The sequence below is a fragment of the Gobio gobio genome, assembly GCF_949357685.1.
Source record: "Gobio gobio genome assembly, chromosome: 18".
NCBI classification, from domain to species: Eukaryota; Metazoa; Chordata; class Actinopteri; order Cypriniformes; family Gobionidae; genus Gobio; species Gobio gobio.
The window spans coordinates 24,971,674-24,993,495 of record NC_137111.1 but is presented as its reverse complement, the minus strand read 5'-3'; the positions used below and the strand labels follow the sequence as shown (position 1 = coordinate 24,993,495).

Genomic DNA, 21,822 nt, shown 5'->3' with positions numbered 1-21,822 from the left:
TTTGGTTCCCATGAGTACAACATTGAAAATGTCAAAATGCAGAACGTTTTCTGTGATGGGTAGGTTTAGGGGTATGGTTAATGTATGGGGATAGAATATACAGTTTGTACAGTATAAAAATCCTTATATCTAAGGAAAGTCCCCATTAAACACGAAAGGTTTTGGGGCATTTGAGAGAGAGAAACATGCACTTAGGCATTGTGTGTGTTTTTTAACCATGGCAACACATCAACAGACTTGTGCAAGACATGAAGTCAGTTCTGTTAACTAACAATGTGGTAGACAAACGGAAGGCAGGTAAAAACATGTTAACGGTTCATAACAAAACTGCAGGCATGCACATCAATGACATGATTGCCAAATGGTTTCAAATTAAACTTTATTTTACAAAATTAGACAAAACAAAAGAACTAATTCACACTTATCATAATTTACGCATTCATAGTACATTCACTGAATGTATAAGCTTTACCACCTTATAATATATCAAACAAGCATGCACAAAACAACAGGGACTTTATCAGGGACACAGATTTTTTGGAATAAAAAATATTCTATGCAAATTAGAATGAGAACTCATGCTGGCATCATGTGTATTATTAATTAATATATATTTGTATTATTTATATATATTTTTTATCAGCTGTATTACTCTGTATTTATTTAACTTAGCTTGCACATACCCAACATAAAATATCATTTGTTAACAACAAGTACTGATACTAACAATGTTAACAATAAAGCTAAAAATAACAATACCAACAATGACCTGTAAGTGTTGTCACTGTGTGAAAGTGCAGGGTGTAGCATAATTAAGTCACTTTTCTAATAGATTGGATCCAGTCCATCCTCTCCTCGTGTGTTGGGGCCTGGATGTAATAATGTGTCTCCGTCTGAGTGATGATTTTAAAGAGGTTTCCCTGCACTTTGCCTTTAACACCTGAAGATTACAAGAAAGTGGCTATTAGTTTCTGTTTTTACAGTATGTACCTGTAAATATTACAGCTACCAAGACAACAAGACCTGAATCAGTGGAAAAGTCTTTCCTTAATTCTAATTATTTTGTAAATATTCATTTGTGGAAACAGGCAATCATTACACCTCAGAGACTTCCAAAGAAGAGGCAAAAGGTTGACTCACCTGACGGTGTGCCGTTATCATCAAGGGCAGACACCAGACAGCCACGCAGAGATATACCGCCAACCGGAGTGATGTCATCCTGAGAAAGGTGGCAATCAGGAAGCAAACAAGTCAGTAAAAAAATAGACATCACATGATTTATCCAGACTTTAGCATGAATGTCCTTGTAAGTCTGTAAAATTGCACATCAGCGTTCTTCTCACCTTGCTGGGGTCATAGTAGTGCAGGAAACCAGGCTCGGCCCTCAGAATAAACAATCTTACCTTCCAGTTCTTCACCTTGTGCCCCTGACACACAGATAAACAGGTGAGTAAACACACAGACTGCTAGCATCACAAATAAGTATATTTAAATTAAAAACTCCAACTATACCTGTTTGAGCAGGTAACCTCTCTTCACCACCTTTCCGCTCAGCTCCACCGCAGACCGAGACTTTTCCGATTTCACACTGCCTCGCTTCTGGAAGCTTTGGGACTGTTTGAGAAATCATATCTGTTAGGATTAATTATCTTATTTTTATATCTAGTATATTATATGATTACAAAAGAGTTGAGAATGAATCAAAAAGAAGGAGATTTGGGAGCTTACAAAGCAGTAGAGTGCAGTGGAGTCATCGAGGAATTGTTCTCCTAGAGCAGCGTTACGGAGAGCGTCTGCGCTCCTGATCCCGATGGGACGCAGGGAGGCTTCATCCAGCAGCGCGGAGGCTAATGTTACTGCCTCCACACGGGTCAAAGCCAGCTTATTAAACACAAGCCAATCCACCACTGCTGAGCCTGCACACACACACATATAAATAAGAAACTGTTCCGATCTTTGACTTTGATTGACCTGAGCTGATATACAGAACAACAGCACTGGATCGGTTCATTGTTTGATTCCCTCTGGTTTGTCTGTGTTTGCACGTTCCAGGCAGACTGTAAGGTTGTAAAGTGAGTAGTGACAATGACTCTTTCTGCAAGTTATATTGTATATATTGTATAACAGCAGATGACGACAAGTGACTGCCTTTATGAGTGAATCATTCACTCAACAGATTCGTACAAAGAGACTTTTTGGAGAAAAGGAAAAGAGATTCTTTCAGGAATTAAACAAGTGACTCATAGCAGAAGATGCCGACCAGGTAGGTGAACATGATTTCACCAAGTAGAACATGATCCTGGAACAATGTTACAACCAACCAATCAGATTTGAAGGACAGCTTTATAGTCAGGTTTAGGCTATAATAAGGGTTAGGGGCTTCTACACCATTCTTATTCGCCAATCATTTCCCTCTGATTTTAGGGATAAGGTTAGATTTAGGGGTAGGGATAAGGTCAGGAACTGTTTTTGGACAGGAATGTTGTTCCAGGATCAACAAAAGTTGATCCAAGAACACGTCTGTCTTGGCAAAATCATGGCGACCCTAGAAGGAAAGGGATCATATACATTTGTACATCGCACACACTGCTTTTCAAATGCTTATGGCTAGTACGTTTTTTTTTCTTGATAGAAATTCATACTTTTATTCAGCAAGGATGCATTTGACAGTAAAGCCTTTTTTATTTCAAAAATACCAAAACACTATTTCAAATTAATGCTGTTCTTTTGAACTAAAACTGATATCAAAATGATTTTTGAAGGATGGTGTGACACTGAAGAGTGGCTATTCTATTAATGTCTAATGTCTATTAAAATAGAAGTTATTTTACTTAAAATATTGCTGTTTTACTGTATTTATGATCACATAAATGCAGGTGAGCATAAAAGTCCTCTTTCAAAAACATTTAAAAACTCTTACCAACTTTTGAACAGCAGTGTTCATTATCAAGAGAGAATGTAATTTTTTAAATAATGCTTTATTGTGTGTTTTTGAGTGTCTGACCTGAAAAACAGTTGGTGTAAGAGCTGCCCTGCTCAACTTGACTGCATAGCCGGATACCAGTGTGCACATCATACATGGAGTCTACCACCTGACTGATATACAAATACACGGTTAGATATGGAGTCACAAACACATATTTGCATATTGACAAACTGCACACATAGCTACCTGAGGTTGACATTGTGAAGCTGGAGTGATGTAGAACCTTTAATTGGTGATGGGGCATCACGTGGGTTAAGCTTCTGTATTGCTGCACCAATCGCCACAGCCCATTCGTCACGTTCCTCCCTCATGCAAGCCTCCAGAAAGTGCTCCTCTGCAGTGTTGGTCAGCAGCTTCAGCACCAACTACAGGGGGTAAAATGTGGTTAATATGACAACAGCCTTCAGTCGCAGCCCTAAAATTTAAGTTGTTGGTGGAAAGTGCAGCACTTTTTGCATCAGAAGAACATATAAAGAAAATTGCCACAAACATGCTAAACTCCATCCCTCTGAAACTGGCATTGACTGCAGCTGTTACACAATGTGGAATATCAAAGACATTGTAAAGATTTACTGGGGGGAATAAAAGCTGTGTTCCTGACATGCTAGTACATGTGAGCAGTGCTAAACAAAATAATGAAAGGTTAATTCATATGAAGCATAACCTGAGGCTATGAACATTTAAAGCACTGAGACACTCCCAGTGTTTGTGTTCAAGGTGTAATCTGAACTAGAACACTGATAAGCCACTTCCTAATGAACTCTGTTTATAGACTGTGGACATAAACTATATATATAATATAATTGAATGTTGAATTTTAAATAATTATGTTAATTAATATGTCTGTAGAACACTTGAGAGCAGTGTTGGGGGTAACGCATTACAAGTTACGTAATCAGATTACTTTTTTCAAGTAACTAGAAAACTAATGCATTACTTTAAAGAAAATATCTGATTTACTTTTTCAAATAGTAAGTAACAAGCTTGTTGTCCCATTTTTTTGACTGACATCTCTCCTGTCCTATGTTGAGAGAAATCATAAGTGCAGAGGCGTTGAGTGCGCTGTGTAAACATGATGGTTCTAGACTAAATGTGTGCAGGCATATACTCATCTCACTTGCACAAAAAAAGTTTCAGTATCCTCAAAATGATTTTTTTTAAAAAAACAGTGAAATGCAAACTAAAAAAATATTATGCAAACCACATTTTGTTTATGGTAAATTACACAAATGCTACTTTATGCATTTAATCTCACTTAATTAACCAATGTCTTTGCTGATGACCTTCAATTATCCAAAAGCAAGCAAGCCCAGCCCAGATACTAACTAGTTACTAGCTAGTTACTTGTTTAAAGAGTAATGTCATATTGTAATGCATTACTTTAAAAACGTAACTTTCCCCAACACTGCTTGAGAGTAGAATTCTGAGTGCAGGCATAATCTTAAAAGCACAAAATATTGCTTTGTTAAATGCCTTAACAGAGGACTGTAATATTGCACTAGCCTATATAACTTTGTGGTAATTTATACACCAAATAAATAAAAACAACTTCTATTTTTTTTTTTTTTTACATAAAAAATACATTATCAGTTTTAAAACTGTAGGCTACTTTAATGATTTAAACAGAACGCTTTTGTGGGACATAGGCTATTGGAAACGTCTATATATTTATATATTTAATTCATATATTTTTTGTTAATATAGCCTAATACTTTGACTGTGCTCACTTACCGGTCTGTTTTCGTACTCCAGGTAAGGACAGGTGATTTTGCAGTTAATCAAGTATATCGTCCCTCGATGGCAGGAATCCCGTTTGCCGTCTTCATATTTATAATACAGAAGTTTGTCCGATTTAAGTACAAACCAACGAACTTTCCAGTTTTGAACCACGTGCCCCTAAAAACGAACATAATTGTGTTAATAATCCAGTAAAATTAGGAATTCGTTTGCAATAGCCTACGTGAATGGATAAAAAGTTCAAAAGAGTTTCTCTCACCCTTTTCACCAAAAAACCCTCTTTAAGGACGCCGTTATTTTCTAACTCAGAGCCCATGTTAACTTCACCAGTGTCTACCATTCACTAGGCAGGTACAAGCGCTTCAGGTGTTTTATAGCTGCCGCAGAAATTCCTTGGAATGTGCGTCATTGAGCAACATCACATCCTATCGGCGCCCCCCACAATCAACACAAGAAAACTTTGCCTGGGCGTGGGATTGATAAGAATTAAATTCATTAAAAATGAGATACATCATTGAATAATACGGACTTGTAAATTTTGATGAAAGTCCGATAGATTTAGCCTAAATCGATACGATTATTTTTAGATTTTACAATTCACAGACAGTTGGGAAAGTCCTTTGGGGTAGCCTACAGTTCTCATGAGTCACCGAGACAGACGCAGTCAGACTGAGTCATTGTTCAGGTTAGATTCATCGATTCAGTGACCGGATGTTTGTTGCTATGGCAACTTTGCGAAATAAAATAAAATAAAAATTAAATAGGCTATTTCATTTTGTCAATCTTATGTAGCCTACTATTTTGGTCCAGTAGTCAAAATTACGTCTTCGTCTAAAGACTTAAAGGTCAGGATTGTAGGATATTAGTAGGCCTATTGAATCCTACTTCAATTGTTTTGGCTATTCTCACATTATTCATTTTCAACATATTACATTCTGTACACGGACTGTAAAGTAGCCTATCACTGACAAACAACAAATTAGCATAGGCTCCTCTTAAAATAAAGATTCTTTATTAGCATGTCTTTAAACTCTATGGAACCTTTACATTCCAAAAAAGGTTCTTTATAGTAGAAAAAAGATTCTTCACATTGAGAAAAAAAAATGGTTCTTTTAAAAGCTGTTAATTGAAAGGTTCTTTGGGGAACCAAGTGTTTCTTATATGACACCACTGTGAAAAAACCCTTTTGGAAGCTTTTTAAGTGAACACATTTTTATTTACAAAAATAAACATATTTCGACATAGTTAAAACTGGATTTTGCCAGCAGGCAGACATTTAAACCGAGACGATTCTTACACAATTTGAATGTTGATCGTTTAGAAGTCATCGGCCATGTTCCTACATGAACTGTGAAGATGGTAAAGGCGGGAACACGGCCAACTCCGTCACCTTCTTCATTGTTCACTACTTCTACTGTAGAACACTAGATGGTGATCTCGCGCAGCAATTGAGTAGGACGTAGTGGTTTTCTGTTATTACTTTGTGGGAGAATGATCTGAGAATAAGCTGAAAATGAAACTATTATAAGGCCTATTTTCTGGTGTAGGCTATGTGTTCTGAGAGGTCAAATTTAGACCAGATAACACTGCAAAGCCTTGGTTAATAGGCTACACGCTCACACGTCTGTTTTTTAGTATATTTGTGAGGACTCTCCATAGACGTAATGGTTTTAATTCTGTACAAACGGTATATTCTATACCCTTTCACTAACCCTACCCCTAAACCTACCCATCACACAAAACTTTCAGCACTTTTACATTTTCAAAAAATCATGTGATTTATAAGCTTGTTTCCTCATGGGCTCCTCAATTTAGGTTCCCACGGTGACACAAGTCCCCATGATTCAGTGTGCATTCAGGTTGAAGTCCCCACCGGGATATAAACACACACACACACACTGGTGCGCTATCCTTCTGGGGACTCGCCATAGGCGTAATGGTTTTTATACTGTACAAACCGTATTTTCTATCCCCCTACACTGCCCCTGCCCCTGCCCATCACAGGAAATATTCTTCATTTTTACATTTTCATAAAAACTCATTCAGAATGATTTATAAGCTTTTGTGCCCATGGGGACCTCAATTCCCCATGAGTCTGTCTACAGTCAGGTTGAAGTCCCCACCAGGCAAGAAAAACATGTAGCCTACACACACACGCGCGCGCGCGCGCACACACACACACACACACACACACACACACACACACACACACACACACACACACGTTTTCCATGTTTTATGGGGACTTTCCATATGCATAAATATTTTAATACTGTACTATAAAAAAATGTTTTCCTCATGGGGTCCAAAAAATGTCCCCACAAGTACAAGGATTTCAGATATTGCCATCTTTTGTCCCCAAAATGTAGGGTTTACCAGGACACACACGTTCCATTGGCATGTTTTTTATACTGTACCAACTGTATTCTATCCCCCATCACAGAAAACTTTCAGCATCTTTACATTTACAATAATATCACTTTTATATTTTTTTATATCAGATATTCAGATCAACATAGCCTAAAGAAAACTTGAAAATGTTAAACACTGTTAATCAATAGACCTATATAAATTTTTCATTTAAAAAAAGCATCTCATATTTTATGTAGTTGTAGGAGAGGTAGTGGTGTTATGATGCAGATGTGTGAATTCGTAGTTTGAAGAAGTTTGTGAGGATTTCAGATCCTGGATACTGAGCTAAAATCCTGGACCTGCTGATCCACTTTTAATTGAAACACACTGGACACACAGCCCTCATGGTCACAGCTGTTTGTGGGTGAATGCTAGAGAGAAGGGTTACTGACACAACATACACTGAAAAACATTCCTGCCATATTGACTTTAGTTTTTGTTCTATTAATTTTATTATTATTTATTTTGTCTCTTGACTCTAAGGGTGTTTGATGTTCTCTATTACATTTTTTGTAATTGATTGTACGGTTGCTATCGATACGAAACATTACACAAATGCCTTCACACACAAAGATCAGCTGCAGGGTGCTGGGGGTGTGTCTTCAGAAATAACCATTAACTCTGTTCAAACAGCGATCCCTAAAGTTATGACGTAAATGAAATCACACCCGGATGTAGAAGAACCTGTTAAAGGCCTTTAAAAGAGCCGCACAATCAGAGAGGCACTCAGACCCACACAAACATCCTTTGTCTGTTTATAGTGTATCCTCTGGGTTTGGAGAACGATGCCAATAAATTACCATATACTGTTATCAAGTCATAGTGCAGTTGTCAAATCATATAAATCATAAATGAAAGTGTCTTTGGTGAACATTTACTGACACAAAGTCCCATTACAATTTCATACAACTGATTCTATTCCAGCACTTATCTTTTATTTATTTCTGTAACATCAGGATGACAGACTGTGATCAAACAATGTTTGTGTATGAGCACAAAATACAGTCGATGCAAAGAAAATATTTGATTTTTAAATATCTGTCTTACATAATATCACATGTCCACATTACTTAACACAATGTACTTAAACACGAATACAATGAACACTCTTAGACAAGTGTCACCTGTGCAAAAATAAATTCTTAAGGCCTAGAAAGTTAGGTCACCTTGAAGGACAGCACAAAGGATGCAGGGAAGTGAAATGTGTTTACAAAAGTGTCTTTGTTGCACTCCCTTGCAGCCTTTCCCTTTTTCTTGTGCCTATGAAAGGAAATAGGGGAACAAATTGAAGGATTGAATTCCATTTGAATGGGAATGTAATTTAAACCCATCTAAACTTCTAAAAATAAAAGCTTTTTTTTAACTGCACTTTAAAACAAGTTTGTCTTCTTCCCGAAAGCTGGCGAAAGTGAAATAATCATATTAGAAAATGCAAATATCTGTTTTTATACACAGAGAACAGATTGATATTAACTCGGCAGGACTGCAGTTTTATGGAGATGATGGAGAAGAATACTGAACATAATACTTGATTAATGAATTCTGTAATTAAAAAGTTGCTATACTGGCAATTGTAGAGCTCTGTATAATACATTTTATTGCACATTATGCTATTTTGTCTTTTTCCTGTTCCTGTGCTATTTGTACATAGGCAATAGGATGTTCTCAAAGTTACACACACCAATGAAGAACAGAGAATGTTAAATCTACAAAGCTTTAATACATGATTAGCTACACTAGGATCTGCAAAGGGTGCGACTCATTTGGGGCCACTCAGTTTAGACATTTAAATTGGTGATTTCCTCCCCAGACAAACCCTTTCTTACCTACAATAAACATACTTAATTAATCAAAGATAAAAAAGGGCTTCTTTTGGAAGTTGCATTCAAAATCCACTTAGCTCACAAATCTAATTTCTTCATCCTCTCTCTTTACAGTCGACTAACTCTGTGCCATGACGTCACCACTTTTTCAGGATTAGTCATGGAATCCCTCCATTGTTCCACTGCCTCAGGAGAACTGCCGTCAAATCCCAGGAGAACCTAAAAATGAAGGAATACATACTGGAACTCATGGAATATACACTTATGTGGGGTTAAAGGAGTAGTTCAATTCAGAATTTAAATTTAATGATAATTTACTCACCCCTACATCATTCAAGATGTTCTTGTCTTTCTTTCTTCGGTCGAAAAGAAATTAAGGTTTTTGAGGTAAATATTCCTAGATTTTTCTCCATATAGTGGACTTCAAGGGGGTACAACGGTTTGAAGTCTCTACACTTATCTAGCGAAACGATCTGTCATTTTCTAAAAAATATAAAAATGTATATACTTTTTAACCACAAATACTCTTCTTGGTCTGATCTGCGATGTGCCACGTACTACGTCATCATGTTGGAAAGGAGAAGTATCGTGGAAGGGCGAAAATCTAATTTTCTCCTCCAACTTCAAAATCATCCGACATCGGTGCCTTAAGTTTTTTGTGAGGGGCGTTTGACTTAGTCTTTGCACATTCTCTTTGTAAACACTTGATCGGTACTTAAGTACAGAGGTTTTCAAACTTTATGATTCCAAGGACCCCCAAATACGATGAATCTTTTAGAGGGACCCCTATCCTAAATTCCATCTATTTTTATGAAAAAAACATTTAAACTGTTAGATAAATTGTGTGACATTATAAATACCAAATTTAGTTTCCAAACTTAATAAATTGGCTATACTTAATGTTGTTTGTATAAACCTGAAGAAGACAAAATTTCAACTAAAAATTATTTGTATAAGCAACTTTCACAATAAATGTAAGCAGCTTACGTACTGCGTTAAGAATACTGCCTTACAACCCCAGTGAGCAAGATAATGGGGACTCACTAGAAAGATACAAAGCAAGAATATATAATTCTGGAAAGTAGCCTATGTATACGGCGAGAAATGAGAGAAACATTTAGAAATGAAACCGTAAGAATGTTTATCCATTTTTGCTGCGTCTTTTTATTCTCTGAAGTTTTCTGGGGACCCCTTAGGACCTTCTGGAGGACCCCAGTTTGAAAACCCCTGCTTTAGTGTATGTTACGTGTGATCTTTCCAACGTGATGACAATGCATGGTGCATTGCAGATCAGAGCAAGAAGAGCATTTTTGGTTAAAAAGTATATACATTTTTATATTTTTTAGAAAATGACCGATCGTTTCACTAGATAAGACCCTATTCCTAGTCTGGGATCGTGTAAAGCCCCTTGAAGCTTCATTGAAACTGCTATTTGGACCTACAAACTGTTCTTTTCCTCAAAAAACTTGAATTTATTTTCGACTGAAGAAATAAATACATGAACATCTTGAATGATGTGGTGGTGAGCAAAGGGCACATTTAATTGGTAAAAAATTACAGTCAAGCTATTTATAATGTTACAAAAAAATATATATTTTTTATCTTTTTATTAATCAAAAAATCCTGAGTTTTTGCATCACAGTTTCTACAAATAAGAAATATTGAGAACCAAATCAGCATATTAGAATGATTTCTGAAGGATCATGTGACACTGAAGACTGGGGTAATCAACTTTGCCATCACATGAATAAATTCAATTTTTACAGTATATTACAAAAGAAAATTGTTTTTATTTATAATAATATTTCACAATGTCAGTGTCTTATTGTATTTTTTAACAAATAAATTAACTTTAAATTTAAACATGTTGATATGCATACTAAATGCAGTGTGTTGTAGTATGTATTTTGCTCCAAACTGACCTGTCCGAGCAGGTGTTTTCTCTGAACAGAGCCACGGCTGTAGAGTTTGACTGCCAGCTGCAGATTCTGGTCCTGATTGGTAATAGGCAAGTGAAGCACCTCCTCCCATTGAACATGCCCCCCTGTTGACTTCATCGCCTTTGTCTTCCTCTTCAGTAAGAACTTGCCCTCACTCAGCAAGTCAACTTTCACAAAGAAACCTAAAGAGAACGTCCATTTGCACAGTTTGTCAGTCTTCCACTACAATTAACTAAAGAGGAAATAAAAAATATTAACTAAAGATGCAAATATACTTAAAACGGACAAGGATGTAAAGTTATGTTAAAAAAGGCCTTTTACAAAGTCTTAATTTTGTTTTTGGGGTCTACTAGAATAGGTTTTCATGTTTGAATGTTCAAAAACACATTTTCACATATTTTACATTGTTGCAGGACATCTCTTCCCAGTCTGTCAGTAACACTGGGTGCGTCTCAGTCAGTTCCCTAGCTCGGGAATCAGTATATCGTGTACACAAATTCAGGCACTGGTAAGGACAGTAAAGAATGCTGACTCACTACACATTGGGACACTGATGACTCCATTTCTGGCGACTTGACAATGTCCTCATTGTACAACATCATTACTGGTATTTATGAGCAACAGCAGAGCTGATATCTTTCTGACTTTACTTGTAATGTTATTTAAAGTACATTATAATAAATACTTTGCTTGTTACATATACATGCAACATTTCAGCCATAAATAAATTATAAATGTTAGCTATATTGCTAGCTAATATTACCTGTCTAACAGTGTATGTTTATGCTGAAATATAATAAAATGTTTTTATATTTTTAAAAACATACATTGCGTGTCGTTATGTGTAGTGAGTTGGCTCACGTGATTTAAGTTTCACGCTTCAGAACTTCCGTTAAGGGTAGATAGTGAGCATCGATGCAGCCTGGTTTTTGACGTACATTGTGGAACTTTTTTAGGGAGCGAACGTTTCAGTGCACTGGAAGGATTCTGCGATTGAGACAGCCGACTCTCTGATCAGTACCCTGACTACTAAACTAGGGAGCTGACTGAGATGCATCCTCTGTTTATTTCCTGTCTCTATCAAGTTCCTCCTTCCGAAAAAACACAAAGAGCTCTGATTGGTTGGCTTTACCAGTGTGTTGTTATTGGTTAACCACTTCAAGCTGGTTTCGGAAATGTCACACCCCTTACCATAACACACTAACACAATTATACCAGGCCTCAACCCCTTTAATTTGCATATGCGCTGGACGGGAATTAGTTAAATGAGGAATATTGAGACGTGTTTGTTCCTGGAAGAAAACTCAGAAAAGATTACAATTCAGGCAGTTCAGAAACAGTGCTTACTAATATGGAGAATAACACCCTTTGGAGTGGACTTTGTAAATTGCCTTAACCTTGTTCATGCTCAAACAGACACATTACACACAAGGAAATCTCTAAATGCACAAAAAAAAAGCATAATAGTACTCACTCTGTGTGAGTGGTGAGGAAGATGACGGAAGGTTTTGAGCACTAAGGATCTGGAGTTGCATTCGACTGCTCACTGGCTGGAAGCACAAGGCCAGCTGAAGCTCAGCGTGACACACCTACAGAAACACACACACACAATAATCCCTGTTAGGTTTAGGCGCTGTGTACGGTTGTGTGTGTGTGTGTGTGTGTTAGGGCAGACTACCTGCTGCGACTTGTTGACTGATTTATAGTTGAGACACAAACCAATTTCTAACCCAGTAACACACAAACAGTCATTACTGATTTGAAAAAAAGTCCTCTAGACTAGAGTGGAACTGTGTTCCAGAATGAAGGTCAGTGGAACACAGCTGTCCATTTCAAACACCCCACTAGTGAAAAAAGACTTTGTACAAAAAAAGCAATTTTCCCTGTTAAGTTTTGATTTCAGTCACAAACACACAAATCACATTTTAAAACGTTCACTAAAAGAACAAAGTAATAGCTGGCAGAAATAGCAAATAGTTGGCATACATATGGTATAACAGTTGCATAACTGTACCAAATCTGGTACCTGTTTGTGTATGGCAGCTTTCCACAGCCTAACCTACTTACAGTGATGTGATGTATAAAGATGATAATGTGACATTATATTTAGATGATACTAATTATCAATTTATGACAGTTATATAACTATATGAAATATAAATAAATAATATATGACGTGTAAGTGTATGTATGTATGCATGTATGGATGGATGTATAGTTTAAGATCAGTAACATTCATTTTTAATGTTTTATTCAGACCAAGGCTGCATTTATTTTATCAACAATACAGTAAAAACAGCAAATATTATTACAATTTAAAATAACTGTTTTATATTTTACAATATTTGAAATGTTCAGCAGCATTATAAATGTGTCTACTGTCACTTTTGATCACTTTAAATGAGTGCTTGCTGAATAAAAGTATTTCTTAAAACAATGTTACTGTACTCTAAAAAAAAAAAAGTAAAACATTTTACCTTTTAAGCATGCATTGCCTCCCAGCATGCATTGCAGTATGTCACCATTGTTGAGATTAATATGGTGATTCTTGATATCTGTGTGTGTCTACTTTTTCCCCCTTAGAATGTATTTAAAAATCAAAATTCAGAATGTCTGATCTGTGGCAAGAAAATTGTTGGTGAATATTATTTATTAAAGGGGTTTTAAACCACGATTTCACTATTCTAACTTTAGCTAGCGTGTAATGTTGCTGCTTGAGCATAAACAACATCTGCAAAGTTACAACGTTCAAAGTTTAAAGCAAAGGGAGATATTTGCTTTTAAAGAAATCCATTTCTAAGGACTACAGCAAACGACCAGTAGGCGACTACAGACATTCCTCCAGGGTTGGTGAAATCACCAGCCTCAATATTTACATAAACCCCTCCTCCGTGAATATTAAATAAGGGGGGGTGAGGCCATTTTGTATCGCTGTTGTTGTGGTATAGTGGTATAGGCAGGAGTGGTGTTGCTGCAATGCCGACGAAACACTGTTATTTTAATCCGGATTGCAGGTCTGGGGATGGGCGTTTAATATACAGCATGTTATATGCATGTGTGTTTGAGACAGAGGGGAACAGGTCTCAGATATATGCTGCCCATCATAAAGCACGAGACAGACAGGGTCGGAGGAGAAGACTGGAAAATGTGACATAATGGACAATATTCGTCCGTTGCAATTCATGAGCGGTTCAGCGAGACAAACACTGCCAGTGTGAATCATGCACGACGGGCGCGCCTCCCGCTGCACATTTCACGGAGGAAAACATCCACAATCTTCGCGAGTTCAATGCCGGATTTGCACAACGTCAGCTGCGTGAGAAAAACACTGCCTGTGCGTGGATGCACGACGCGCGCTCTGCACATTTCACGGAGGAAAACTTCCACAATCTTTGCAAGTTCAATGAAGGATTTGCACCACGGCTTGTCCTGAAAGCTGGATTTACAAACAGAAGCTGTTTACGGGCCACAACCTGTAAGTTTGATTTATTTTTCATCTATGTGTTTTCCTGTAATAGGTTAATTGTACGTTGTAGCAAGGAAGTAAACAGATGACAACGCTGTTCTGCAAACCAGTCTGTTAAATGCTCATTCATACTTAACGTTATCCGACGAACACCTAACATTACAAACACCTAACGTTAAAATCTCAATAGCGAACTTGGCATTAGTGTAAATGATTCTTTGATTAGAGCTTTTGTGTATTGTTTATCTACAGGCATGCTAAACATGGTTCTGTGTGTGATTTGGCTACTAGTAAAGCCAGTGTTTAGTGTTCGTTTTGGGTTAATAGTTCTTGCCACAGATATTTGGCTATAATCGTTCTAAAAATACAAAAGTGCCATTCAGTAGCGATCACTATAGATCCGCAGTCTTTACTCTTGAGGACTGAACAGGTTCTGCTCGATTATCTTCACTAAAATATTCTGGGTCTGATTCGGGCTCAGATTGGTATGGTTTTATTGACGACATTGTTTCTAATACTGACCAAAGCACAGCCTACCGGTAAAGGGCGTGTAGTTTCCGATAAACGTGCACTGCGGTTAGCGAATCACAACACACTGGGCCAGCTAACCAATCTGAGCCCATTGCGTATTTTTGAGGGACTGGCTTCATAGAACCCGGAAACCATCAGACCGTTTTACAAGGAGGGACAGAGCAGTGTAGAATAAAGGTCAAATATATGAAAAATAATGATTTTTTTTTAAAAACGAAGCATGAACACATGTTACAGTGCACCCCACAAACACAATCAAGCCTTCAAAAGAATGTGTTTTACCACCCCTTTAATATTTTTAGTCCGTGATGAGTTTAGTCAAACATTTTTCTTCATGATAATTTTTGTTCGGTCATGGCTTCTTTTGATTTGAACAGATTATGTGTTTTGTTAACACTGTAACAAAAACCACAAACTCACATAAAAAGCCAAGAGTCAAACTGCCCAACTAAAGGAAACACTGATCACCATAATGGTGACCAATATGGAGACATGTTTCAACAAAACATCAACACCTAAACTGCTGTTAATTCTCAATAAGAGCTTCTATAGATGTCTTTCAGGATTGGAGCCAAACTCTGCAGGACAGCGACCAAACTTGCCTACCCCTGCTCTAAGTAGAGGAAAACAATGGTATAATTGTACCCTAAGGACAAATTTTGTGTACATTTAAAGGTACAGTTATACATTTTGTTTCCCCAAGAAACAAAATTGTACCTCCACTGTACCTTTTTTCTGAGAGTGTTATCACACATTTTTAATATTTGTGTGTGTACACATTCTAATTCAAATTCAGGAATTTAAAAGGCATTCTCAATTAAATTTTGATTTGCACACAATGCTTGAAAAAATATAGTAAAAATTTTGTTTATGTGGGTTTTAAAGGGAAGCTTCGGAGCATTTTAAGGGTCTAGAATAGATAATTCTTTCAAGAAGGGCTTTGAAAATGGCATTGAAATAGCTGGTTTCAGTATATTGATTTCTTCCTGTCTGAGAGCTCAGTCTGTCTGTCTCAGCCCCAGTGACCTAAATATCACAGAAGAGTAGCAGAACTAGAGCAGCTATTTAATGTGGTCATTGTGGGTAAAAAATAATCTTACAGTCAAAACCAGGAAGTACCTGTAAGGGAACAAAATTTGGGATTAAACATACGGCCATAATTGAGGACTCACATGTGTTTTAGAGTGAGGCTTGAACTCCAGCCAGTGCTTTGTTTCCTGCGGTCCGAGGGTTCGCAGAGATAATACACACTCTCCCAGCGTCCGCTTACGTGGTGTGTGAGCCTGCAGGCGCAGCACCAGTGCTGATCTGCGGATTTGCTCTAAGTTCAGAGTGAACACAAATGTCTCCATGAAGACAGTGTCCTAAAAGAGAAATAGACAATATACTGAGATACTGAGGGATAACTAGAATTTAATCTGTGAAGCACAGTAAAATAAAACAATACTGCATGCTCTACGCGTTTTTACTTATGCGATGAAGTAAGTTTTTTATGCCACCACTATGCTTCACTCTAGGGATGGTATTGGCCAGGTGATGAGCGGTGCCTGGTTTCCTCCAGACATGATGCTTGCCATTCAGGCCAAAGAATTCAATCTTTGTTTCATCAGACCAGAGAATTTTGTTTCTCATAGTCTGAGAGTCTTTCAGGTGCCTTTTGGCAAACTCCAGGCGGGCGGTCATGTGCCTTTTGCTGAGGAGTGGCTTCCGTCTAGCCACTCTACCATACAGGCCTGATTGGTGGAGTGCTGCAGAGATGGTTGTTCTTCTGGAAGGTTCTCCTCTCTCCACAGAGAAACGCTGGAGCTTTGTCAGAGTGACCATCGGGTTACTGGTCACCTCCCTGACTAAGGCCCTTCTCCCACGATCACTCAGTTTGGCCGGGCAGCCAGCTATAGGAATAGTCCTGGTGGTTCCAAACTTCTTCCATTTACGGATGATGGAGGCCACTGTGCTCATTGGGACCTTCAATGCTGCAGATATTTTTCTGTACCCTTCCCCAGATCTGTGCCTCGATACAATCCTGTCTCGGAGGTCTACAAACAATTCCTTGGACTGGGTGTGTGCATTTCCAAATCATGTCCAATCAACTGAATTTACCACAGGTGGACTCCAATCAAGTTGTAGAAACATCTCAAGGATGATCAGTGGAAACAGGATGCACCTGAGCTCAATTTTGAGTGTCATGCATAGGCTGTGAATACTTATGTACATGTGATTTTTTTTTCCGTTTTTTATTTTTAATAAATTTGCCAAGATTTTAAACAAACTTCTTTCACATTGTCATTATGTGGTATTGTTTGTAGAATTTTGAGGGAAATAATGAATGTAATGTTTGTTTAAAGTGTATACGTTGTATATGTTTAAAGTGTGATACATTTTCTTAGGATTCTTTGATTGGTAGAAAGTTCAAAAGAACAGCATATATTTGAAATTCCAATTTACTCTCACTTTTGGTCAATTTACTGCTTTCTTCCTGAATAAAAATACTAAATTCTTTAAAAAAAAAAATGTTACTGACCCCAAACTTTTAAATAGCTAAATATTAGTGTTTAGTCAGAATATTATTATAATAATATTATATTGTCAGAATACATGGCTTATTTTGATTGGCCCTCAATGGAGAAAGGCACTTGATAGAAGCAGATGTTGTAGTTCCAGCATCTACCAGCAGGGGCTAACTGAGCTATGCTAATCATTTAACCTCTTCATATCATCAATGCTGAAACTTAAATTGAATTTTGGGTGTTGTAGTTTTATGACTGCTGGATTTCACTTACTGCTGATGCTTCCTTCACTGTGCTCTTAAATCGCACTGGCTTCGTCATGGTGATGACCCCTTTGACCCCAATCTTCTGCAGCTCCACCCCTTCAGTATACACACTCAAGTCTGTACACTAAGAGAGAGAAAGTACCAATAAAAAGAGGAAATTTGAGAAACAGTTAGTAAGGCTGAAAGCGACATGACCTACTGTTTATGAGCTTTTATTACCACTAAAACCACTGTATGTCAACAAGGGGATTTTTCTCGAAGAAGGAAAGGCAGCCAGGGAGTTTTTTTAAAAATGGTATTAGAAAATAATTGACAGCAATAAAATAAGCATTATGAAATATGAGATCAAACAGTGTGTTAACTATGATGCTTGATTTCAGTATTCCACCCTTGATATCAAATGATGTGTAAAATATAGAGGCGAAGACAGACAGATACATACATAGTTATTTTTCAATTATTTGAAAACGAAAGATTCAAAATAGCTTGTTGGAAATGTGATCATTCAAAAGGTCTCTTACAGCGACACAGAGGCTCCATTCAGCTGGTCTCTAGATGGGACACAATGGTCTGTTGTGGACTAGCAAAGCCTCTTCTGGTTGAAATCATACCTTCACTAAGGTGATCCACACCTGCTCCACCGCCTCCTCATACTTCAGGTGCACACACACTTTTCCCGGCTCACGATCCCGCTCATCACCAGACAGAGTTATGGACTCTATGCACACACACACACACACACACACACACACACACACACACACACACACACACACACGTATAAATATTGTCACATGTCAATCAGAGTATATGTGTGATGAATGTATACAGATGTTTACATGTTAAACTTTTTGGATCAAATTATTTATAAACCACTTTCAATTTCATTAGAAAAATGCAAAATGGAAGCATTTCACTAGTGGTCTCTGATGTTTAAACCCTACCATATAAAAATATGGTACTGTGAATGGTAAATGTTTGTTATTTTGAAATATATTTTCAGTTTATTATTTGTGTTTTGTGTGTAAAGACCCACTCTACATTCTGAGAGTTATATGATAACTTGTGTACTGGACCTCAGGGAAAACATTTGGAAGTAATTACTGTGTCTGCCCTTTACGATTTCACAATCTGCTCTGATCTATCCTGTGTGTTTGAGAGTCTGTGTGTATGTGTACACGGGGTGAGGAGAGAGAGAGTAAGGTTGTTGAGAAATAAAGGGTCCAGAAGACCCTGAATAAAACAAAAGGAAAACCAAACAAATGAAACTGTAGTGGAAATTCCAGGTAACGGTGGAGCGGAACCCTTTCTGGAGAGTTATATTGGAAGGGAACTTTGAGGGTTCTTTTGGAATGCGTTCGTCTGCGGTTACGACTTCAGTGTTCGTCATGAATGGTTACCTAGACTACGGCTGCTCCCAAAGGAATCCTGAAAGGAGGATGTGCTGCTCTGGACACTGGATACAGAATCATAACGCTTGGAGGAACAAGAGAGGAAAAAATGTTACTGAACAACAGCACTGCAATCATTAAACAGCAAAGTATCAGTGCATATACACCACACTTAACTCAGGAATTTAATCAGCTATGATTGATGCAAATGCAAAAGACCTCAAACTGACTCTTTATTTAACTTTAACAATAATAAAAACTTCACCCGGCTCAAATCAAACTCCTGCTTAATAGTCCCATAGGTGATTTGTAATTCAAAGAGTTCTTAATGTGATAGTGATCTGAAAAAGCATGGAAGTAGTATGATAACTAAAGTCAATAATTAAGCTATTAAATATTTTACCATTACTACATTATATATATTAAATTATTTAAAAATATTAAGTTTATAGCAGAGCTACTCTTGAAGTGCAATTTTCTCTGAAAAAGAAAAGTGTTTGCATAATTAATGATAAATAAATAATAATAATAATTATAATAATTATAAATAATGTTTACTATATGTAACAAGTTATATTATTCCATGATCTAAACTAGTGTCCAAAAGTGTGTGATCAGTAAGAGTTTTTTTGCTTTTATTAAAAAATAGATATACAATTAATACAAAGAAACGTATATAACTTTTGAACTTTCTATCCATCAATGAATCCTGAAAAGATTCTTCGCGTTTTCAACAAAAATATTAAGCAGCACAGCCTTCTTGAATATTGAAAGTAATAAGACATGTTTTTTAAGTAACCCATTTCCATAACAGGAATACATTCTAATAATAGCTCATGTGTGAACAGGTGTACAGGATCTCAGCTGCACATGAAAGCTGCAGTTTTAATTATGATACAGTTTTATGGAATGGGTTGTTAAGTGAGGTGTGTGCGTTTGTGTGGTTCAGGCCCTATTGTGGGGACAAAATATACCAATAAGGATAGTAATACCAGAAATGTGTGATCTTGTTGGGCAACTTTTGGTACCCATGAGGAAAACAACTTAATCATCATAAATTATGTTTTTTGAAAATCTTTCTGAAAGTTTTCGGTTTAGGTTTAGGGTATGAAACATGCAGTTTGAACAGTATAAAATCACTAGGGAATGTCCGCATAAAATATGGAAACATGAAACGTGTGTGTGTGTGTGTGTGTGTGTGTGTGTACGTACAACTCACCTGTACATGACCCTGAGGGCTTGACAAATCAAACATGGACAGACTGAGTCTCTCTTTGCCACTGTGTTCTAAACCAGTAAAAGATACAAATAATTTCACTGATTTTAGGAAGAGTCTTGTTGATTTAGTTCATCAGATTATTTTTTCATGCAACTGAAGTGATTCCGTTTAAAAAGTCTTCATCAATTTGATATGAACAATTGTGTCATGCTCAGCCACTGAAAACAAAGCATTTAGAATCATCTGAATGTGGCCTCTCAACAATACGATCTGGGACATTGCAATGCAAATCTGCCATGAACAAAAGGGGATTTAGGAGAAGGAATAAAACAGAAGGATTATGCACAGGTGTTTAGGAAACATAAATATTTGAGGTAACATGCTGAGAAGTTACGTGCTAAATGATGCTACGAGGAAGTGAAATTGGACAGTAAATTCATTCTTTACACATCACGCACAGATAATAAACAGAGGGAAAATTGCCCCATGTAACCATCTGGCTTTGTGTTTTAGGCAGATCTAAAGGTATCTCACCTGTGCCAGGGCTGTTGTTGGGTCTATTTTTCAGAGTGGAGCGTCTCAATGAGCCTGGTGACACGTAGCTGATCATATGACTGCTGTTCAAATCAGGGTCATACATTCTTTGGCTGGCTCCTGCGAGCTCTGCCTTCCTTTCTGCATAAGTGGTCCTTGTGGTACCTGAAATCATTCAAATCAAATTTGTACACACAATTGTGATTTAATAAAATAAGTTAAACTAAATAAATAAAATGATGTGATTAACAGATAAATCTCATCTGAGTAATATTGCTTACTCTGTTGCCCGATGTTGTAGCCAGAGTACTGCGCCCCTCTCGGCTGGATGTAGGAGGGTTTGAAGGTTGGGATGATGAATGGAACCTCCCGGCCGTCCGGAGGCAGTTTAGACAGGAGATAATCCTCTGATACGCCAACATTCCTCTTTACATTAGACTCAAAAGTTAATTTACCGGGAGGTCGGATCTTAATCACTAAAAAAACATATATACAAAAACATCTTTCATAATTCATATATGTATTTATATTTATAGATATATGCATAATACAAAGAGCAATCATGATGAGGGGATGGGAGAGAGAGAGAGAGAGAGAGAGAGAGAGAGAGAGAGAGAGAGAGAGAGAGAGAGAGAGAGAGAGAGAGAGAGGCAGAGAGACTCACTCTGAATCTCTGGTTCGTTCTCCTTGGACATAAACGCCTTGCAACAGTTTTTGATACATTCTGTCATGTTGAGGATCTGCACAAACCAAACACATAAAAACAATTGGTAACACTTATTTTCACTTTAGACATTCAACTAGAAATTCTACTAACCATAAGTAACTTTGCAACTACATGTCAACTACTAGTCATTATAGACTGTCTGCTATCTGCTAATACTTTATTTTGATGTTCACCCACAAAATAGACACTCTACTGACTATAAGTAACTTTGCAAGTACATGACTTATTCTACTAACACTAACCTAGCAGTCTACAAATATTGAGAGTTAGCTGATAAGTAGTT

At 37.2% G+C, this 21,822-nt stretch overlaps 2 protein-coding genes across 2 annotated transcripts; both read right to left on the bottom strand.

Annotated features, from left to right (window-relative positions):
• Positions 1 to 812: 812 nt before the first annotated feature.
• Positions 813 to 5,039, bottom strand: plek2 (pleckstrin 2; the record flags this gene model as incomplete). Its single annotated transcript, XM_079841933.1, has 9 exons — positions 813 to 940; positions 1,141 to 1,219; positions 1,344 to 1,427; positions 1,513 to 1,614; positions 1,729 to 1,916; positions 3,005 to 3,096; positions 3,173 to 3,351; positions 4,718 to 4,882; positions 4,983 to 5,039. 9 exons carry the CDS (start codon positions 5,037 to 5,039, stop codon positions 813 to 815), a joined length of 1,074 nt encoding a protein of 357 aa, XP_079698059.1.
• Positions 5,040 to 8,041: 3,002 nt separating this feature from the next.
• tc2n (tandem C2 domains, nuclear) lies at positions 8,042 to 21,546 on the bottom strand. Its single transcript, XM_079842544.1, has 11 exons — positions 21,477 to 21,546; positions 21,094 to 21,288; positions 20,813 to 20,977; positions 20,279 to 20,346; positions 19,069 to 19,144; positions 18,280 to 18,386; positions 17,676 to 17,792; positions 16,068 to 16,259; positions 12,373 to 12,487; positions 10,881 to 11,080; positions 8,042 to 9,177 (listed from the first exon to the last, which is right to left on the bottom strand). Exons 1-11 carry the CDS (start codon positions 21,541 to 21,543, stop codon positions 9,067 to 9,069), a joined length of 1,413 nt encoding a protein of 470 aa, XP_079698670.1. The 5' UTR covers positions 21,544 to 21,546; the 3' UTR covers positions 8,042 to 9,066.
• Positions 21,547 to 21,822: the final 276 nt, after the last annotated feature.

What these genes read in the sequence shown, in the direction of transcription:
- tc2n (XM_079842544.1), bottom strand. Translation starts at nt 21,543, where the DNA reads ATGACAGAATGTATCAAAAACTGTTGCAAGGCGTTTATGTCCAAGGAG. An exon ending in TGGGAGCAGCCGTAGTCTAG is followed by an intron (nt 18,387 to 19,068) that starts GTAACCATTCAT and finishes GTGTGTGCATAG; the next exon opens with AGTCCATAACTCTGTCTGGT. An exon ending in TTCCTCACCACTCACACAGA is followed by an intron (nt 11,081 to 12,372) that starts GTGAGTACTATT and finishes CGTTCTCTTTAG; the next exon opens with GTTTCTTTGTGAAAGTTGAC.